The sequence below is a fragment of the Pan troglodytes genome, chromosome 3 (genome assembly GCF_028858775.2).
Source record: "Pan troglodytes isolate AG18354 chromosome 3, NHGRI_mPanTro3-v2.0_pri, whole genome shotgun sequence".
NCBI lineage: Eukaryota > Metazoa > Chordata > Mammalia > Primates > Hominidae > Pan > Pan troglodytes.
Genome location: NC_072401.2, coordinates 165704247 through 165726060, shown reverse-complemented (window position 1 = coordinate 165726060; position 21814 = coordinate 165704247). Strand labels below are relative to the sequence as shown.

The following is a 21814-nucleotide window of genomic DNA, read 5'->3' as shown; positions in this document are numbered from 1 at the left end:
AAACAGATTTATAGTCTGTTTTATCTGATATTGGTATAACTACTTCTGTTCTTTATTGGTTTCCAGTTGCATGGAATATCTTTTATTACTCCTTTACTTTCAGCCTATGTGCATCTTTATAGGTAAAGTGTGTTTCCTGAATGAAACATACAGTTGGGTCCTGGTTTTTTAAATTCGTTCAGCCACTATATGCCTTTTAATTGGAGAATTGAGACTATTTACATTCAGAGTTATTAATAAGTGTTATTGATAGAGTGAGTACTTACTCCTGCCGTTTTGTTACCTGTTTTCTGGCTGTTATGAGACTCTCCTTTTCCTCCTTCTTACTCTCTTCCTTTATGGATAAGTGATTTTTTTCTTGTAGTACAGTTTAATTTGTTGCTTTTTATTTTTAGTGAATCCATTATAAGTTTTTGTGCCGTGCTTACCATAAGGGTTACAAAAATAATTCTATAGATATAGCAAGTTATTTTAAAGAGATGACAACTTATCTTAGATCACAAATAGAAAAATAGAAAGAAACCAGGGCAAACACACACACACACACACACACACACACACACAAAGAGAGAGAAAGAAATTCTACATGTTAAATTTATATCCTCCACATTTTGACTTTTGCTTGTCTCAACTTACATATTTTTATATTACCTATCTCTTTACTTGTTGCTATAGCTATTATTGTTTTTGATAGATTTGCATATGGGCTTCATCCTAGAATTATGAGTGGATTGCACACCACAATTACAGTACTAGGATATTCTGGGTTTGTCTGAGTGCTTAATTTTACCTGTGGGTTTTATACCTTGAAAAGTTTTCTTTTTTTTTCTTTCTTTCTTTTTTTTTTTTGAGACGGAGTCTCGCTCTGTCTCCCAGGCTGGAGTGCAGTGGCATGATCTCAGCTCACTGCCAGATCTGCTTCCCGGGTTCACGCCATTCTCCTGCCTCAGCCTCCCGAGTAGCTGGGACTACAGGCGCCTGCCACCACGCCCGGCTAATTTTTTGTATTTTTAGTAGAGACAGGGTTTTACTGTGCTAGCCAGGATTGTCTTGTTCTCCTGACCTCGTGATCCGCCCGCCTTGGCCTCCCAAAGTCCCAAAGTGCTGGGATTACAGGTGTGAGCCACCGCGCCCTGCCGAAAAGTTTTCTTTTTGCATGTTCATTTTTTTTTTTTTTTTTTTTTTTTCAGATTTCGGAGCTCCCTCTATTATTTCTTATAAGATGGGAATGATGGTGGTGAATTATCTCAGCTTTTGTTTGTTTGTGAAAGGTTTTATCGCTCATTTATATTCGAAACATAATTTTGCGGGATACATAGCATTCTTGGATGGTGCTTCTTTTTCTTTGTCTACTACGTAAATGTTCCACTCCTTTCTGACCTGTATGGTTTCTGTTGAGAAGTCTCCAGACAAATTGGAGCTCATCTAATTTTATTGGCTTCTTTTCTCTTGCTGCTTTTAGAACCCTCTCTTTGTCCTTGAAATTTGAGAGTTTGATTATTATATACCTTGGGGTAGTCTTTTTGTGTTGAATATGCTTAGTGTTCTTAGGACTGCCTGTATCTGGATATTTACATCTTTCTCAATTTTTGGATAGTTTTCTGTTATGATTTCTTCGAATAAACTTTGTACTTTTTGCACATTTTCAGCTCCCTCTCAACACCAATAACTCTTAGATTTGTTAATTTGAGGTAATTTTCTATATCTTGTAGGTGGTTTTCATTCCTTTCCTTTTTTTTATTTTTCATTTTTCTCCTATGTGTATTTTCACATAGCCAGTCTTCAAGCTTACTGGTATTTTTCTCTCCTTGTCCACTCTGCTGTTGAGAGCCTCTAATGAGTTCTTCAGTGCAACAAATGTCTTTTTTAGTTCCATGATTTCTGTTAGATTTTTAAAATTATTATTTCAATTTTTGTCAAATTTCTCTGAAAAATTTCTGAATTGCTTTACTGTGTTATCTTGGAGATCACTGAGTCTTCTTAAATCTGCTATTTTGAATTCTTTTTCAGAGAACTTACAATTTATTGCCTCATTAGGGTCTGTCACTGGATCTTTGCTTATCCTTTTGTCAAGGTCATGGTTCTGTGTTGTTTTTTTTGTTTGTTTCTCGTGGGTATACATCTGTATCTTTGCTTTGGATGATTAGTAATTTATTCTAGTTTTCTATTAGCTTGTTTTGATTTTCATTGGATATGTTTGCTCGGGAAATCTTTATTGCTTGGTCACTATCTCCTTTTTGGTTCTAGGTGATTCCTTAGATAGGACTGCTACCTGTTTCAAATGGGATAGGTCCCAAACAGATTATCCCAGCAGCATGGTAAGGCTGGATAGGTATTTATGCCCAATGGCCCTGTGAAATGGAACTCCTACAATGTGGTGCTGCTAAACAGCCACTCGTATTTGTCATCTTCTTTGACTAAGTTATAGAGCATTGTTTCCAAGCCTGGGGATGGTAGTCCCACTTCCTCTATTTTTCTCTAACTGTCCTCAGAAATATTTTTCCTTTCAGACAGTCATGAATTTTCCCATGGGGTAAGGCAGGGACAGGTCTCCTGTAAGGGCACCCACGATAGCACAGAAGCTGGTTGACCACCTCAATCTCATTTTCTCTAGTATAGAAACCATAAGTTGGGGGAAGATTACCATGCACTTGTTGCCAAGCAGAGTTGCAGGGAGGGACATTGTGAATGTGGAAGTCCAACTATCCTACCATCTGCTCAGAGTTTGTTCACTTGCTGGTGAAAATCCCGGTGCTGTATATTTGTTTTTGTTTTGGCAAGGGGAGTGAAGCTAGCTTTCTTCTACACTGCTGTTTTAAAACTGGAAGTCTGTTGTCCTATCTGTTGGAAAGTTTTAAATTATTAATTTAATTGCTGTACTAAAATTAGGGCTGCTCACACTTTGTTTTCGTGTTTCACTTTTCTTAATATACATTTTTAAAGAAATTTAAATATTTTATCTAATTTTTCAATTTTAATGACATAAAATTGATCATAATTTTTAAAATTATTTTTGTATTTGTTAAATATATAGTAATGTTTCCTCTTTTATCTTTGTTATTGGTAACAGAGTATTTTTACTTTTCTTTTGATTTATTTATTTTTTCAAAGAATCAGCTTCTGGTTTTACTAATTTTCTGCATTATTGTTTTTTCCAGTTTACCAATACCCTCTATTTGGTTATTATTTCCTTTCTTTTACTGAACATTTTTTAATGTGCTCTACTTTTATTGCTGCTTAAAGTAAATATTATATCATTACTTTTAGACCTTTTTGCTTCTCTTTCATGAATTATGAGAGCCATAATTTCTTCTTGAGCACTTATTTAAGTACACCTCACTAATTTTGATGTGCATTCTTTTATTTTTATTTATTTCCCAATGTTTTCTAGTTGTCTTTGAGATTTCTTCTCTGGCTTATGGGCTTTATTTAAAGACATTACTTGACTTCCAATTGTGGGGGGGGGGTGATTTTTCGACTTTCTTGTTAGTGATTTCTAATGTTATTCTTTTATGACCAGAAAATATATACATGATTATTTCAGCTCTTTCCAATTTATTGAGTTTTTTTATTGCCCAAGTTATAATCTATTTTTGTGAGTATTTTATTTTCACTTGATAAAATAATTTCTATTCTGCAGTCATTGGGTGGAATTGGTTGACAGTGTTGTTATAGATTATCCTTATGTTTGCTTTCTCCATCTATTCTAGAAAGTTGTTTTGAAATTGCAAACTGTAACTGTAGATTTGTTTACTTCTACTTTCGGTTCTGTCCATTTCTGTTGTATTTATTTAGGATTTCTATTATGATATGCATACAATTTATGTTTGTATGTCTTCCTAATAAATTATTATTATTATTTAATTGTATTTTATTTTAAGTTCTGGGATACATGTGCAGAACGTGCATATATATGTATGTATGTATGTATGTATGTATGTATGTATGTAAACATGTGCCATGGTGGTTTGCTAAACCTATCAACCCATCATCTAGGTTTTTAAGCCCCACATGCATTAGCTATTTATCTTGATGTTCTCTCTCCCCACAATCCTCGACAGGCCCCAGTGTGTGTTGTTCCCCTTCCTGTGTCCATGTTTTCTCATTGTTCACTTTCCAATTATGAGTGAACACATGCAGTGCTTGGTTTTCTGTTCCTGTGTTAGTTTGCTGAGAATAATGGCTTCCAGCTCCATCCATGTCCCTGCAAAGGACATGATCTCATTCTTTTTTATGGCTGCATAGTATTCCATGGTGTATATATACCACATTTTCTTCATCCAGTCTATCATTGTGGGACATTTGGGTTGATTCCATGTTTTTGCTATTGTGAATAGTGCTGCAATAAACATACACATGCATGTATCTTTATAATAGAATGATTTATATTCCTTTCATTGTATACCTAGTAATGGGATTGCTGGATCAAATGGTATTTCTGGTTCCAGATTCTTGGGGCATCACCACACTGTCTTCCACAATGGTTGAACTAATTTACATTCCTACTAGCAGTGTAAAAGTGTTCCTATTTCTCCACAGCCTCACAGCATTCATTGTTTCTTGACTTTTTAATAATTGCCATTCTGACTGGTGAGATGGTACCTCATTATTTTAACATAATGAAATGTGTTTCTTTATTTCTAGTACTATTTGATTTCTGAATTCTAGTTTGTTTTGAATAGTGTTTACAAGATATTTCTCTTTAAATAATTTTACATTTTACTTATGTGTGTACTTACATTCAAAGTACCTTTTCGTTGACTACTGTAGTTTGCTTCTGCTTTATTTATACAATCTGACAATTTCTGCCTTGAATTGGTATGTTTATACCATTTACATTTAATATAAGTGTAAGACTTTTGATATGAAATCTATCCTGCTGTATTTTTTACTTGTTCTTTTTGTTTTTGTTCTTGTTTTTCTACTTCTTTATGACTTATTTTGGATTACATTTAGAATTTAATTGTATTGCCATCTTTGGCTTATTAACAATATCTATTTAATTTTTATGGTGATTTCCATTATTTAAATATTAATATTTAACTGATTGCCCTCTGTCTTTATACCGTTTTGCACAGATAGCATACATCATGCTATTTAACATCTAAGACCCTTACATTGGGATTTTTCCTTATTCCTCTTCTCATTCTTTCCTTCTGCCTGAATAATTTCCTTTAAGATTTTTTGTAGTTCAGGAATGCTAACATAAATTTTCTATTATTACGTGTGTTCATATAGTTAATTTTGCTTTCATTTTTGAAGAATGTTTTCATTTGTGTTTAATTCATACCTGACAGGCTTTTTTATTTCAGATGTACTAAAGGTAAGTTGGTAGGATTCTTATTTTTCTTCTCTTCTATGAAACAGGCCTTTTGCTTACCAGCATTATTTTTTTCTTTTAGTTAAACGTTTTCAGAAATTTGAATTTGGTATACCTGTATCTGATTTTCTTTATGTTTCTTAAGTTTGGGATTTGATGGGCTTCTTGGATCAGTGGATTTAATTATCATACATTTTAGAAAATTTTCAAACACTATTTTGTTCAATGTATTTTCCTATTAATTCCTCTCTTTTCTCTACTTCTTGTACTCCAGTTATATGTGTGTTTAATGTCTTGATTTTCCCCACATGTTACTGATTCACTGTTTTTTTAAGTTTTTTTTTTGGCGCTATGGTTTGGACATTATCTATTGTTATGTTTTCAAGTTCAATTATCTTTTTCTGTAACATCTAATTTGATTTTACATTTACATAGTGAATTTTTATTTCAAATATGGTATTTTTAATATCAAAAGTTCCACGTTGTTCTTTTTTTATATTTTGCATTTATTTTTTCCTTATATCGATTTTTAAATTAATTTTTTAATATAATAGCTGTTATAACTGCTTGTCTGCTAATTTAATCGTCTCCATTTTTGGACTCTTTGACATCACTGACCTTAATCGTGATCAAGGTCAGAATTACGTTTTCTTCTTTGTATATCTAGTCATGTCTTATTCAATGCCAGATATTGTGAATATTCTGTTGTTGAGAATCTGGATTTTGTTATCTTTCCTTATAAAGTATAAGTTGTTTTGGCAAACAGCCAGTTTACTTGAGGTTTAGTGTCTTCCTTTAGAGGCTTGTTTTAGTCTTTATTTAGGGAGGGTCTAGAAGATAATTTATTATAAGGTATGAGTGTTCTGGGATCTCTGCTGAATATCTTATGATTCTATAAGTTATCTGCTCTCTCATTTGCTAAAACTTGAAGTCTGCGTAAACTCTGATATTTGTTTTGTCTGAAGCTCTTAAGTAGTTTTTTTTTCCTTATTTGTGGAGTTTCCCTTCATAATCTTGCAAATTAGTGTGTAACCAAAGACTCAAGGGGACAGTTATATGGATTTTAGGAGCTTTCTCTTTATAGCTCGTTTCTCTCTGGTTCTTTGCTGTTGTAAATTCCATCCATCTCTATTACTCTCCACCTTCATCTTTATCTCCTTAATGAAACAGACAACCAGGCACTGCTTTTTGACTCCTTCTCTACAACAAGTCAAGTAATTGCCTCCAGGCAGAAAGCTGGAAAATTGTAGGAATTACCTTCTTATTTCCCCCTTTCAGGAATCATGTGTCTGTGCTGCCTGTTGTCCAGTGCCTAAAACCATTTGTTTCATATAATTTGTCTAGTTTTATAGTAGTTTATAGCTACAGTTGCATACAGTGTGAAAAAAGCCTGAAAACAATAGAGGAACAAGTCTCCCAACCTTCATTTTTAACCTCCTACTGCTTCCTTTCCTGTGCTATTTATCTTGTCTCTTGTATTATTACCTGATTTTATGATTTCCATTCTGTTCCTAGGTGTTTGTAACCTAACAGTTTTGAGTGCCTAGTAGGAATCATGATGTATCTATGTGCTTTACACTTATCTAATCTAACCACATGCTTTTAAATTATTGATATATAGGCCACAAGTGAAGTTACTAAGTATTTTTCTAGTAATTATTCCCCTACAGACACTAACAGCAAATGGTTTTCGAATTAATTTCAAGGGTAATTTATATATTAACCTCTTCTTAAAAAGGAAAAATAGACTATTGGATAATATGACTGTGGCCACATTAAATTATCTGTTCTGAAGTAGAAAGCTTTATATAATAATTTTAATATTGTCTAAATGTCCGTCACTTTTTAAAAATTTCTTATTCATTTGCTAATAGTAGCTACTGTTAGCAAAATGATCATTGGATAATTGCAGCCCTTCTTAATGACTAACTAAACATAACCGATAATTTAAAAATTCTAAACAGAGGTCTATGTTTTCATTGCTTTATTAGAAACAACACTAATCATTGTTTCTATTGTTTCTATTCCATCTAATAGTAAACATTTTATTAGGTGGTTGTTTTTCTATGAAAGAAAAGCTGTCAAATTTAAAATTATGTAAAATATTCCCAATAAAGTCATAGTACAGAATTTATTTTATTTTCAAACCAAGTATAGCTATTTTCCACTGTATGGAATAAGTACTTCTTAGTTCTCTGCTCAAGTGTTCCTTCTTCTTTAATGTAACCTCCACAGTGACTTAAAAAAATTACATTCTATCTAACTCAGTAATTGTATCAGCAAATGTTCTAACCCAAATAATCCAGCTTATTCTTTTTAAGTATCTTAAAGCTTGCAGTTTCTCAGTCTCTCTCTTGTTCTTTCTCTTTCTCTAAATCTTTCTCTTTTCTCATATATTTGAATTTACTGAATATTTTATTGAATTTTCCATCCAAAACCTACAAAGATTTGAGGGTAGTGAATTAATTTTGTTTTCTGGCATCCCTGGCAACTGCCGTCTGTTAAGACTTTCAAGAAATAATGTCTTGCTGAACACTTATCTTTTCATTTCAATAAATCATAATATAGCCTAAAGTATTATTTAGCATATCTATGTTTCATTTATTTTTTCAATTATTTCAAAGTTAATGTTTTATATTTTTGACCTATTAGTACTCTATTGACAACTTATTCTTGGGGAAATGGCCAAGTAGTATAGAAACTTATGATAGGTATACTCGTTTTGCCCAATTCCATGAAAGCAAAAACATTACTATAGAGTGCCTTGATCTGAGTGTTATTATTATCAAAACCAGAAGGACATTCTAATAATACCACATGCATTGCCTGCTTGGCTTTGCGGCATGGATTTCAAGGGCAGTGTGATCAGGGATCCATGATCAATCTGATTATCACCTCACACAATTAATATCATATTTGATCTGCATTCTGTACATCAGAACTTTTTATTAACATGTTGTTATTAAGTTTTTTGGTATCAGACAGAGTTAAATGTAATCTTATATAAATCAGTCATTAACTATATGTGGGACCTTGGGCGAGTTAGTTTCCTTCTCTGTTAAATGGAGATAATAATCATGCCTAGGAAGATTGTGTTGGGGAACAAATTAAATTTTATATATATATATGTATATTTATATGTACATATATATGTAGAATGCTTAATACATTATTTGGCAGATATGAGTTGGCTCAATAAATAGCAATTAATGTTGCCATTATTATTTTCTTCAATACAGTAATTCAAATTTATAATGATACTGTAACACTCCAATTATGAAAAATTGCGTCCTTTAAACTACAGTTTTGATGTGAGGTATATGGCTTTTTTATAACTCTTATTTTTTGAAAAGTGCTGTTTGATAAGCATCTTTATATTTAATCAACTAGTGGAAATAATTCTCTTTACATAAAAGATACTCAGTTTTACTGTGTGTTTGAATACTCTTAAGTAGAGTGTCAAGAAATATACTCAATTGTTATTTTTAAAATATTTAATATCCATCTTTTTTGCAAACTAAGTACTTTTAAAATGATTAAAGCCTTTATTAGGTAACTTTAATCTTCAAATATGAGTGGTTAACTATTAATTAGTACTTTTTCTTTGACAAGCCATGTACCAAGGAGTTTACATGCATTATTTTCATTTTTTGTCGGTTTTTTTTAACCAAAATAATATCTATTTATAAACTACAACATGTTTTGAAATATATATACATTGGGTAATGGCTAATGAGGGATCACCTCACATCTTTTAGAATGATAATTACCAAAAAGATGAAGGAATATACATGTTGGAGAAGATGTACAGGAAAGGGAACCCTTGTATACTGCTACTGGAAATGTAAATTAGTGCAGTCCTAGGAAAAACAGAATGGATGGTCCTTAAAAATTGAAAACTGTAACTACCATATGATCTAGCAATCTATTTGCTATATATCCAAAGGAAATGAAATCACTATGTCTAAGAGATATCTGCACTTCCATGTTTATTACAGCACTATTCACAATAGTTAAGATATAGAATCAACCTAAGTGTCCATCAGTGGATGAATAAAGAAAATGTGGTAAATACAGACAATAGAATGATGATTCAGCCTTTAAAAGTAGAAAAAATTCCTGTCATTTGCAACATCACAGATGAAGCTGGAGAACATTAAGATAAATGATGCATAATCTCACTTGTATGTGAAATCTAACAAAGTTGAACTCATAGAAGCAGAGTAGAATGATGGTTACCGAGGATAGGAGGGTAAAGTTATGGAGATGTTGGTCAAAGGATATAAAATTTTAGTTAGATAGAAGATATCTATTTTGTACACGATGGTGACTATAGTTAATAACAATATGTTGTATTCTTGAAAATTGCTGAGAGTAGATTTTAATTTTCCTTACAACAAATAAGTGTATGAGGTAATGAATATGCTAATTAGCTCAACAGCCATTATCTCATTTATTTAATCAAAATATTAACATAGTACTCCTGTGTTAATATTAATTAACATGAGTATTAATGCTATTTATATAAAATAATAGGAAAACACCAGAACTTTACTGCTTTAGAGGGTTGAAAGATCTATATGATTATTAATATTGTTTAAAGTTTTTAAAAATCTGAATGACTGTTACAATGCTCTAATGTATGAGACTTCAGAGGCCTAGTATAGATAGAGAATAGTCTATAAAAATGATATAATATCTAATAAATCTTCTGATTTATTCTTATAGAGTAGTTGTAATGGTACTTTTAAATATTCAATAGCTTATTTTCAAATATTTTATTATATTTTATAATTTATTTTATGCCCTCTCGCCTTTTTATTGAATGTTTTTTTTTCTCTGTGAAATTTTCTTAGGGTAATAAAATAATTTTTAGTACCTATATTAAGAATCTCTTTTGTTAACTTATATCTTTTTTTAGACATTTTGCATGTAGAATCTACATGTATGTGTGTGTGTGTGTGTGTGTATTTAAGGCAATTACTTTAAATTATAGATAACAAATGTGTAATGGAAAATCAAATAGTCAATAGCTAGACCATTATATCTTACTTTTTTTTCCACAAGCTGATTATTTAAGTCTTCTTTGATAAGATTGAACAACTATTATCTCCTTTACCTTTTTCTTCAGTGTTTCTGCTTTTCTTTATGGTAAACCATCAACAGCAGCATACTCCTTGTCTATTCATATGGAGTGCTCTTTAGCAAAATATATTACTATACAAGGTTTCTCTATATAAGGAACCATTTCTTTACAAGAAACAACCTATGTACAAATAATAAACACAGTATCTAATGTCACAGAAACCCCAAATTAAAGGGTACTTCAGAAATTATTGAACCCAGCCTTTAAAAATATTTTTGAATTAATTTATTAATTGTCCCAGTAAGTAGTTGTATATCTCCCACTTGAACATTACAGTTTGGTACTACGAGAGTAGCCCTTGTTTATTTTTACAGAGCTCAAATTGTCATAATTATCTTTCTTATACTGACTCAGATGGACCTCTAACTGTTGGACTATGTTCAAGACTTAGGAAATATATGTTCTAGTGTTTCAAAATACACCTGGATTACCATTTGCCTTTGATCATTTACCACCTGCTCCCATACTGTTTTTTAGCCTCAAACAGCTCCTTCAAGCCCCCTGTAACCAACATGTAGGGTAACACTTATAAAATGCAAACACTGGTACATATTCTTCATTCTCAGCCTACTCTGAGGCTTTGCTTTTCTCTGCTCTTGGCCCTCACTGCATCATCCTCTGTCTTCTCTTCCTATCTTGGCTGTTTCTCTTGGATTTGATGCCCATTGCTATCATCTGAGTGTTATGCAGAGGGTTAACAATAACAATGAATCAATGGACCTGTCTATGGAAGTGTTTTAGTTTCCTAAGACCGCTGTAACAAAGTACCAAAAACTGCATGGCTTAAACAATAGAAATATATTGTCATGGTTCTGGAGGCTAGAAGTCCAGATCAAAGTGTTGATATAGCCATGCTCACTCTGAAAGCACTAGGGAAGCATCTTTTAGGACCCAGCTTCTGGTAGTTCCTTGGTTTGTGGGAGAGTAACTCCAGTCTTCACATGGTGTTCTCCCTGTGTGCATGTATGTTTGTTAGATTTCCCAATTTAACAAATACTCTAATAACTTTTACATTTGACTGAGAAGAGTTCTGGGTGAAATACCATAGATATATGTAGACCTAATAAGACCATTCTAAATTGAAGATAATATCTATAGGGGATTCTGTAGGAATTGGTGGGGAAGGTTGATGCCGTTTTTAGGTTGAATCAGACTTGGCTAAAAATATATGAATGCATATCTATAAACAACTAATGAAAATCAATATTTATATAGTCAACTAATTATATCTTTTTTCTTCCAAGAACACAAAAAATGACATATTGGCTATGCCCATACGTAGTTACCAGGACAATTATTTTAACCAAATTTCGTAAGTCTGCTGATTGGGAACTTTAGGAATATAGCATATTCAGCAGCAGAAAATACAAATTATAATTTTATAGTAATAGTTCTTTCGTTATTAAAATCTACCAGATATAGAAAGAAGAATATATATTGACTTTCTGAACTTTGACCCATTATTTCTTCTAGCACTTTCCATGTTACTAATTATATTATAAAAATTATTTGTCATAAGTATCATTTATTTCAAAAAACAATAACATTACTAATGTTAGATTAATTATACCTGCGATTTTTCATAATCAGTGGACCACGAGAATAAAAATATGATGGAAAACAGCCAGCCCTCAAACTTAACTATTCCTTGAGTAATAAATAATTGGATCTTTCAGATATAAAAAACTTAGTAAAATATAGTTTCCAAAGAGGCTACGCATGTAATTCAGAATTATATTATAAAATATATTCTTTTCAGAACTATTCCCAGTAGTAAAAAGTAAATAAATAACATGTAAATAAATGTACTTATTAGATTGTTGGGTTTTGGTTTTTACTTAAAACATACCTATGCTTTATACTCATCGAATTGGGTCAGAAATTGATGAAAGAACAGGGGTCTCTGGATCAGGAGATTTTTCTACATTGTTTCTGCCATCTACTAGCCTTCAATGATGTCAAAACACTCAGTTTCCCAGGACTTAAACTGGTCGTCAAATGGTAGGGTGCTTTATAATTTGCCTTTAAAATATAAAATTCCATGATGCCATTTTCCCCTTAAACTGAATAAAGACGTGTGATATTGTGAAATACATATTTGGTCTTTGATCCCTTTCCTAGCATACAACTCCTAAAATCCTTAGAATTGCCAAAGTGATGTCTTTTTTGCATACTAATGAGTTGACTGATGGCTGGCAGCCCCTGTGTAGCTTCAGGATGAAGGCTGGTCACTCAGAGAGACCAGGCAGGATTGCAGACGGTTGGAACTTTTAGCCCAACCCCTCCTCCAAGGAGGAGGGAGAGGGTGAAAGTTAAATTGATTACATCAGCCAACGGTTTAATCAATCATATCATAAAAACCCAGAAGGACTGGATACAGAGAACTTATGGATGGCTGAACATGTGGAGGTTCCTGGGTGGGGGATACATGTAAACTTGGCACCCTTTCTCACATGTTTTGCTCTACGCATCTGTTCATCTGTATCCTCTGTAATAAACCCATACACCTGAATATTTCCCTGAGTTCTGTGAGCCTCTCTAGCAAACTCATTGAACCTAAGGAGGGGGTTGTGGGAACCCCAATTTGAAGTCAGAAGTTCCAGAAGTCTGGACTTGTGACTGGTGTCTGAAGGTTGGGGGACAGTCTGGTGAGACTGAGCCCTGAACCTGTGGGATCTGATACTATCTCCAGGTAGAACTGAATTTGGGTGACACCCAGCTGGTGTCTGATGCAGAATTGCTTGTTTGTTTGGTATGTGGGGAAAAAAACCTACACATTTGGTCACAGAAGTCTTCTGTGTAAAATAGAAAATCACACTTTCAGGGTGTTTTTCCTTGAAAAACTAGTAAGATATTTCATTACAAGGCATAAAAATAATATTTGAGCAGATACATGTATCTCTACATCTAGACAAACTTTAGGAATCCAAAATAATGCCATTTGTTTTCTGTGTGTGTGTGTGTGTGTGTGTGTGTGTGTGTGTGTGTATGTGTATGTGTGCTTGATTAGGAATGTTAGATCCAGGACTCCTTTGCTTGAACCTTAATATCATACAGGAAACACTTTGTTAAATTTAGTTTTTAATTCTCTGATGCATTAAGTCAGAATTTTGACACTTATAAGAGGAAACTACTACTTCTTTCTTTTTTAAAAAAATGTTATTATTATTACACTTTAAGTTTTAGGGTGCATGTGCACAACGTGCAGGTTTGTTACATATGTATACATTTACCATGTTGGTGTGCTGCACCCATTAACTTGTCATTTAGCATTAGGTATATCTCCTCATGAAATGGCTTAGGAAACTGTGCCACTAGGCTTGAGAATACCAGGGTTTCTGAGGACCCCAGAGATACTGACAGTGAAGTTTCAGAATATGGAAGGGGAAGGAGCCTTACAGCCCTGTGTGAGAATGCTTCCTCCCCACCACACTCTCTCTCTCTCTCACACACACACACACACACACACACACACGCACACACACACACACACACACACTTTTTCTCTATCATTCTTCAGCGATAAGAGTGGACAGGTTCTGACCCAATTCTGAGGCAAGCAGTAATTAAAGACCTTCCGCCATGATTCCATTTCCCTCTTTTGGGATGACTGCTTTACATTTTCTGAAGATAAGTGAAGAAATACATATTGGCCCTCCGAAACAGTTTTTTCTATTTTGCTCCTTGTTCAGCTAGATTTACTAATATTTTGAAAGCTACAGAGAACATTAACAAAGATTAGCTTGTACATTTATTTACTTGGAGAGTAAGACTGAGTCTAACTTTATTTGCCAAAATAAATCTTGTTTTTAAATAAAATTTTCATTCCATATGTCTTTTCAACAAAGTAAAATAGAATATAGAAATTTGATTTTATTTAATCCTAAATTATATTCACAAGCTAATTATTAATACCCATGTACCTTCCTTAGATATTTTGATTACTTCTAACATGTTACCCTTTTTAAAAGAGGATTTAATAAAATGATTCTTTTTAGTCTCTCAACAAATTAGAAAGGAGCAAAGATCAGTCCCATAGTGTTATTTGACAGACTCAGTTTGTGGTGATGTTCTTTTGTCATGAGCATAATATAAATCATATAAACTAGTATAACTGACTCTTCAGGGCATGCTGTAATTATCACACATATTATGTGATTGTGGTGATTGCTATTGATTCTCCAACAGACTGAAATGTATGTCTTGGCTATGTTGTAATCTGCATCAACTTCAGAAAATATATGTGGCCAAAATTAGGAAAAATAATTTCAAGACAATAGAATCAAAGATCTTAAGAGTTCATCTGATACATTATATTGTATTTGGTATTGAAGGCTGATCATTCAGTCGCTTCTGAAAGGTCTTCAGAGACAGAATACTTACATTAAAAAGATGTTGTTGTAATTACAGAAGATACTTGCACATACTAAGTATAGTCACAATTGGATTCCAATAATCAGACAAAACCCATAAACATACCAGCATTTTAGAAATGCTTTATTACATTGTAGATTTTTTTATAAACACATAACCAGAAATGTTATTTTTCCGTTTTATACTCCCTCTCATTATTTCCACTAAGCTTGTTTTGCTAGTGTGGGTTGTTCCCTAACTCTCCAATTAATACATAAGTGTATGCTTCATAATTTCCCCGGTAACAATACCTTTAAATTCAAGTTCCTTCTCCGTCTCCTTTACAAGATAACATAAATTCTTTGTGCCATGATAACTTATCCATATGTTCTTCCCAGTAATCTTTGACGGTGGCCATTTGACACTCTTTGCAATGACACCTTGAAAACCATTCAATCCAGGTTTCCTCCCTTTCACCAGGGATTTGTAGTGAAATATTCTTTTTCCAACTCAGTGTACCTTGTTTCTATTTTCAGAAATAACTTAAGGTTCTTATCTTTATTACTTCTCTGTCTTGTATCAATGCATTTATAATTTTATAAATATAAATATAAAATATAATTTTATATTTTATAATTAATGTAATTTTATATTTTATAATTAATAAAATTTTATTTTGCTCATAGGATTTTTCTTTCTGCCAGGTCTGGGGTCTGGTTTCCTTCCTCTCTCCTTTCAAGTGGTGATCCTAATAACTATATATGGCCTAAACCAATTAATAATCTTAAACAAATTTTCTATGTTATTTAAAATAGCATCCTGAACTCTCATATGCCAATCTCACACCATCTCTATGCCTTGAAATGATTTAATCACCTTATGTCTACCAAGCACAACAGAGGCCTCAATTCGTCCTTAAGACTTTCTTTATGTATTTAGATCTAATATTATTTATTGTTGCTCAAAGCTTCTTTGATATTTACTTTCATTATTCTATATTATCTTTCAGATATTAATTGCCATATGCCACATATTTTTTCAATTGACTTACCTCCTTAAATCTTATTTCCCTAATGATACAACGAACTCTTTGATTACAGATATTGTGCTACATAATTTTATACATTACCTGCTGCCCATTAATTCCTAGCATGGTTCAGAAAACACAGAAGATGCTTAACAAATGTTTATCGAATTGAATTTTCAGTCTATCCATTTAATGTGTTAGCAGATGTTTACTTGGTTCCTTGTCTTGGCCCAACACTAGGTTTCCTTTCTTGATTAATTGCGATCAAAAGAAATGCTTTAGAGGCCTTTTTTTTTTTTTTTTTTTTTTTTTTTTTTTTTGCAGCTGACAAAGATCAAGCTGGTCTTATGCTACCAGAGATGCATATTTTTCTTTGTTTACCTTTTAAACTAGAGACAACCTAGGCCACTGAGAATAAGGAACAGCACCAAATCAGAATCTCTTGGGGGAAAACTGAGGTCTGAGTATTAGAGTTAATATGTAAAAATGCCAAATTTTGGAGCCAGAGGTGGGAATGAGGAACCTGTCCCCAGAGCCGAGGGCTGGAAGCCAGAATGTAGAAGCAAAACAAATACAATTTAGACATGTATATGGAAAAAGTAGTCAGTGAAGAGTGAATGTTCCAGGATGATTTCAACAGTAATTATAGTCCATGGTTTCCACAAAAATCAAGTTTAAAAATCTGGATCACATAATGTGATCACATATGTAGATGCAGATGAGCTGAATGATTCCTGTATCCACGATTATTCTGGCCAGTGTCTGTCAGTGCTCAGTTGCTGGGTCCATTGCTCCTTGTGACTCCACAGGATTTAATTACTATACAAGATGAACTATGCTCCCATAGGAGAAATGCATTCCACAACAATTTTCTTAGTTTGAGTTTGTTACATAATGAGTCACCCCAGAGACTTCTGATTGCTTCTAGTTGGCAGAGCACTATGGAAGCTGCTTGAGGAAAGGTATTAGGTAAGTGCAAGACATTGATATTAGCTGATGTGTATTCAGCGTTCCAAGGCAGCGAAGTATTAGAATGTACAAAGTATTAAAAGCATGTTTTTCCCCCGATACAGTTGGAAAATTTTAAAAGTTCAATTTGTGGCAATACCTAATACAATGTTAGATAAATATTTATTAAACAGACTGATTATTAATTTTTCTTAAGTTATTGCTAAAACATTTGCTTAAAAAGATATAACAAACCTCTTCTTGTTTACCATGTAAAATACTCTAAGAAATAAATTCACTTTTCCAGAAATTCAATTTACATTTTAAATTTTAGGATAAAAGAAAGCTAATTGAAATAACTCAACCACATAAATCAAATTAACTCAAAATTAAAATCTGATTTCTGAAAAATCTCATAGCAAACAAAGGATAACCTCATATGCATAATGAGGTAAAGGATTAAGACAGCCATTTAGTTAATTCAAGCTAAAAATCTTCTTTCCTATAACTTTAATGAATATTTTAAGCAAAACTACTGAAGTCTGAATTTATCTGGAAAGCTGCCTTGGCTTTTCAGAGGACATTTCATGGACGTAAACACTGACAATATTACTTTTCTAAAGAGTTTCATAATTTACATTTTAGTATTTGTCACACACTGTTAGATTTACAGACTTCTATTTCCAGCATTCTCCTAATTAAGACAGTCCTTCTAGATAGAGGGATTAAAAATTATTAAGTTAAGGAACTTCTCACACAGGTCACAGATGTGAACATTAAGCTACAGAAAATTTAAGAATTATTAGTTTTAACTGTAGACATGGCGTTTTTGGCAAAGGCTGGCTTTTTAGTCCTTTCATTAAAGCTCCTGTATGTCACAAATACATTCTGTAAGCTTAAGTATGATGATGAATAAATGCCAGGTTTGAGGCACCTATTTTTTAAAACTATTTTAAGCAAGAGATTTGTCTCTATATGAACTTTAATGAGCTTATTGTGCTGAGGTTATTTTCGTGATGCACTGGAATGGTTCTCAGAATTGGTTTGTATCAGAAACATCTGTAATTTTTTTTTAACTGTCCACTTCAGAACTGTACCCTTCTTGTCTCCACTGCAGCCCTCCTGAAAATGTGTCTATTAGGGATCTATGCATTATAAAATCTCCCTAGCTGATCTTGATGGATGGTAGGGGTTAGAACCATGGGCAGGTGGCTAATTTAGGTTGAAATGAAAACATATTTGGACCAAAGTTGTAAATACATTGAAATGTTTATTTCAGTGTGAATATTTAAATTGAAGATGTTAATTCAGTCTTTACATATATTGTTTTTGGCTTTATTGCCAACAGCAGTACAGATCTTTTTTCACATTTTATCTCTATCCTGAGTTTAAACAAATTGTAATGTCATAATGGAAATGATATTATTGCTGTATAATACAAAGACAGGTAGAGATGAATTGCAACTAGAAATCACTTTGAAGATCTCTGTGATTAGGGAAAAATTCTAACTTATAAGCAGTACTTGAGTATATAAAAACGAGGAACTTTCTGAATTATGCTTCATTTGGGGTGAACAAACACAAAAAACAGTGGGAGATCTGATCTATTCACAATATGCAGAAAATATACAATGTACGTCTCAAAATGAGAAAAGAAAATTCTGTCCTTTTAAAGACAGAGTGCCAAACACCCTGAAAAAGAGGGAATAATCATGCGGGAAAGTTATTTTTACAAAGTTAATGTAATTTAAGAATTTACTTCACTGAGAGAGTAGAATGTTTTAAAACGAATTTTTTTTTAAATTTAAAAAGCAGAAGTTCTGATTAACCATTTACTTCTTCCAAATTGTATAACTTTTGAGAGGACAGTAATAGTAAAGTCTGTTTCCTTTATGGAAAAGCAAGGAGAAGCTGCTACTAATTCAAACATATATTTCGGGGAGCACAGAAGTTGCAATAAAGCTGAAATGAGTAGTACAGAGCTCTATGCTTCAGACTAACTGATGCCTTCTGACTCCTGTTGCTGATGTTTTAGTAAGAAAGGTGCACTGAATGGTTAACTCTCTTTACAACCATCCAGAAAAAGACATCTGCAATTGCTCCAGGTCTCTCTTCTCTTCTCTCTCTCTCTCTCTCCCTCTCTCTCTCTCTCTCTCTCTCTCAACACCTCATTCGATCTCATGTGATGCTCTTCACTTCAAGGCAGATCCTTTGACCTAAGCAGATTATTGTAGATGCATGAAGGACGCATCTACAGCTAGCCGCGCTTCTCAAGGAAGAGATTTGGCTCCAAATAGGACACTAAGCTTTTCAGCCGTCTGCTTATTTACGTAGTCAGCAAGATGCAGTGTCTCTGGGTGCTTAGTGGACTCCTGGGGAATCAGGAGAAACAAAAGCAAAGCGGCAGCCGCTGCAAATGTGGGAGTCTGTGCCATTAAAGGAAGCAGTTGCTAATAAGGGCCTGTGAGACCTAGGTTTCCTTGGTTTCCATGACAGTTATTAGGTACCATAGAAATTGAATTGTCTCCCACAATGCTCTTAGGGGAGAGGGGGTGCTCCAGTGACAAAGCAGTTCAATTATGACTTGCAGTAAATCGTCCTTCGGAGAATGCAGTACTCCCTGGATTATTTGTTCTTGCATTTCTTTTAACTCCCCTTTCAATGTGTTTAACATTTTGACCAGAAGACTCTGGCCTCTGCTGCACAGTGTCTCAAACACTATTTTTCCCCTCTTTGTTTAGACCTGAGCTTGGCAAAGCAAGGATATGAACAATTGTGCAGGTGGGCTACTCAGGGCGAGTGAAGAGATAAGGCATCCAATCGGGGATTGGCCACCTGCAGCCCTGCCAATATGCCCCTCCACCAGATTTCCGTAATCCCAGCACGGGAGACTGCCAGCAATGGGAGAAATTCAATGGGCAGAAACAAAGAGAAGAACAAGGAAGTCGAGGTAAGAGGAGGTTTAATTTAATAAAATCAGAGAGCCAAGCCACTGTTGCCAACACTGCTCTCTGCACCGTGGGACATGGCAAGGGCTTCAGAGCAGCTGGATCCCAGCTGTCAGTGTGTAACAGTAGATTGGAAGAGAATTACTTATAACTGGCAGGGACATATTAAACTTCACCTCTATTTTGTGAATGAAGAGAGGAGCCAAATCCATAGGGACACTTCCTACTTGACAGATGGAAACTTTTGCCTCTTTTTCTAAACAATCTATGGAGTCACTTTTGACTTTTATGGCTTGTGGGTTACAACCGGCTGTTCTGGGTTGGCTCTGGACATTGCTGTGGTACATTTTCACATAGTGGAACTGGTGATGCTGGCTGATTTTGCTCACTGCCCATTAAACTAGGATATTAGAATATAACTGTCTTAACAAAGGGACAGAGAAGCCAGTTATGACACTGAATACATAACATGAATTAGAGCCTCATAGGATCTATTTGCACTTCATTCGTTGGCAGTGCATGGTTGTGTATGACTGTTGTTTGATATCTGTACATTTATATTTTGTTCCTCATGACAAAAAGCTTTCTTTGAAACTTCACACAGGTTATAATTTTCAACTTCTTACGTTGAGCCTTTATTTTGCAGGGAAATTTAGCGGCAGTTGTTCTAAGTTAAACTGCTTGAAAGATCATATGCTGGAAACTTATTTCAAAGGTTTTTAAGAAAGGGATTGAACTCAACACAGTCAAGGATATTGAGTGGAAATATCATAAATGTTGTCGTGTTCCCCTAAAAGGGAGCTTGAGATAGAATGCCAGAAACTGTAATCCTCTTGTCTCTTTAACATAACTATTTTCTAGTCCTCAGGTGTCCTTAGCTTTGTAGGAGATGGGCTTTGTCTACCTCCAGTTCTACATGTTAACCTTTTTTTTTTTCCCTCAAGAATAGCTGCTGGAGACAGAGGGAGCAGCAAACAAAAAATAAAGCAAATAAAATAAAGGAAATGGGAGTGGAGTGTCAAGGAGTGTTTGAAAGGAAAAGACTAATAAATTTGAGTAGAACTTCAAATGAGAAAATATATTTGCAGCCTCTTTCTACTTTATTTGAACTGATTTTGAAAATGTCATTGAATGGCAATGAGTTCTTGATGTGGCTAGAATTTGTAGATAACTTTGGGAGATTTCTCTAAGTTAGTGCAAGAGATACTTTTACATTAGTAATTGCCTCATCATAAACACATCAAATATTTCTGGAATTTCTGAGAATTAAAAATCTTTGTAAAGAAACTTCAGCAGCCCAGAATGCTCAGGCACATTCTCTAGAGTGTCTGTTTCCTTTGACTTGGAAATGTGATTATTAGAATATGAAACAGGTTTCTCTTAAGTTTGTTGGTGTTAGGTGGGGAAGGTGGGGTACACTGATCAATTCTGCAAATAGGTATAGAAATGCCAAAAGCAAGATTCATAAAAGTTATACATTGCTTACTCACAGTATAAATTTCTGGATAAATTTAAGATAATGTTGAAGAAAACTTTATGTGAACATATTGGGTGGCAAATTTGTTTGGTATCTGGAATGATCAGCATCTGAGTAATATTTGGAAAAGAAAACAACATTGTGTCAATTCCAGGTCTTCGCCAGAAATCTCTTTCTGTAGATGTCTACTTGGCATGAATTAGATAAATTGAGATGGCTTATATAATTTTTTAAGAGCAAACAAATGTTTTTTATTCATGTTAGAAATAATAATGAAATTATTCTTTGTCAAGTAAAATTAGCCACAATTGTTATCAAGATATGGGTATTAATCCACATCTTTAAACATCTTCACAAATATCTTGAATTATTAAAACATGTATAGCTTTGTTTCTTTCAGGGCCAAAAAACACTCTAATGTGTCACAATGGGAGTTAGTGGGCACGCTTAAAGAAAGAAGAAGTTGGCCGGGCGCCGTGGCTCACGCCTGTAATCCCAGCACTTTGGGAGGCCGAGGCGGGCGGATCACAAGGTCAGGAGATTGAGACCATCCTGGTCTAACTCGGTGAAACCCCGTCTCTACTAAAAATACAGA

The 21814-nt window shown here is 33.8% G+C and overlaps 1 protein-coding gene across 7 annotated transcripts in view; it reads left to right on the top strand.

Moving 5' to 3' along the window:
• The window catches only part of MARCHF1 (membrane associated ring-CH-type finger 1), an 841310-nt gene that overhangs the window by 360143 nt on the left and 459353 nt on the right, over positions 1-21814 (top strand). For 5 of the 7 annotated variants that reach the window (XM_063809980.1, XM_054683467.2, XM_054683471.2 and 2 more), the window contains exon 3: positions 19536-19744. Coding sequence is in view for 1 of the 7 variants with exons in the window: in XM_054683469.2 (XP_054539444.1) it covers positions 19646-19744 (99 nt within the window). In the remaining 6 variants the exon portion in view is untranslated. Of the gene's footprint in view, positions 1-19535; positions 19745-21814 lie in introns of those variants that run through there. The other 2 variants (XM_063809981.1, XM_054683468.2) reach the window with 1 other exon arrangement.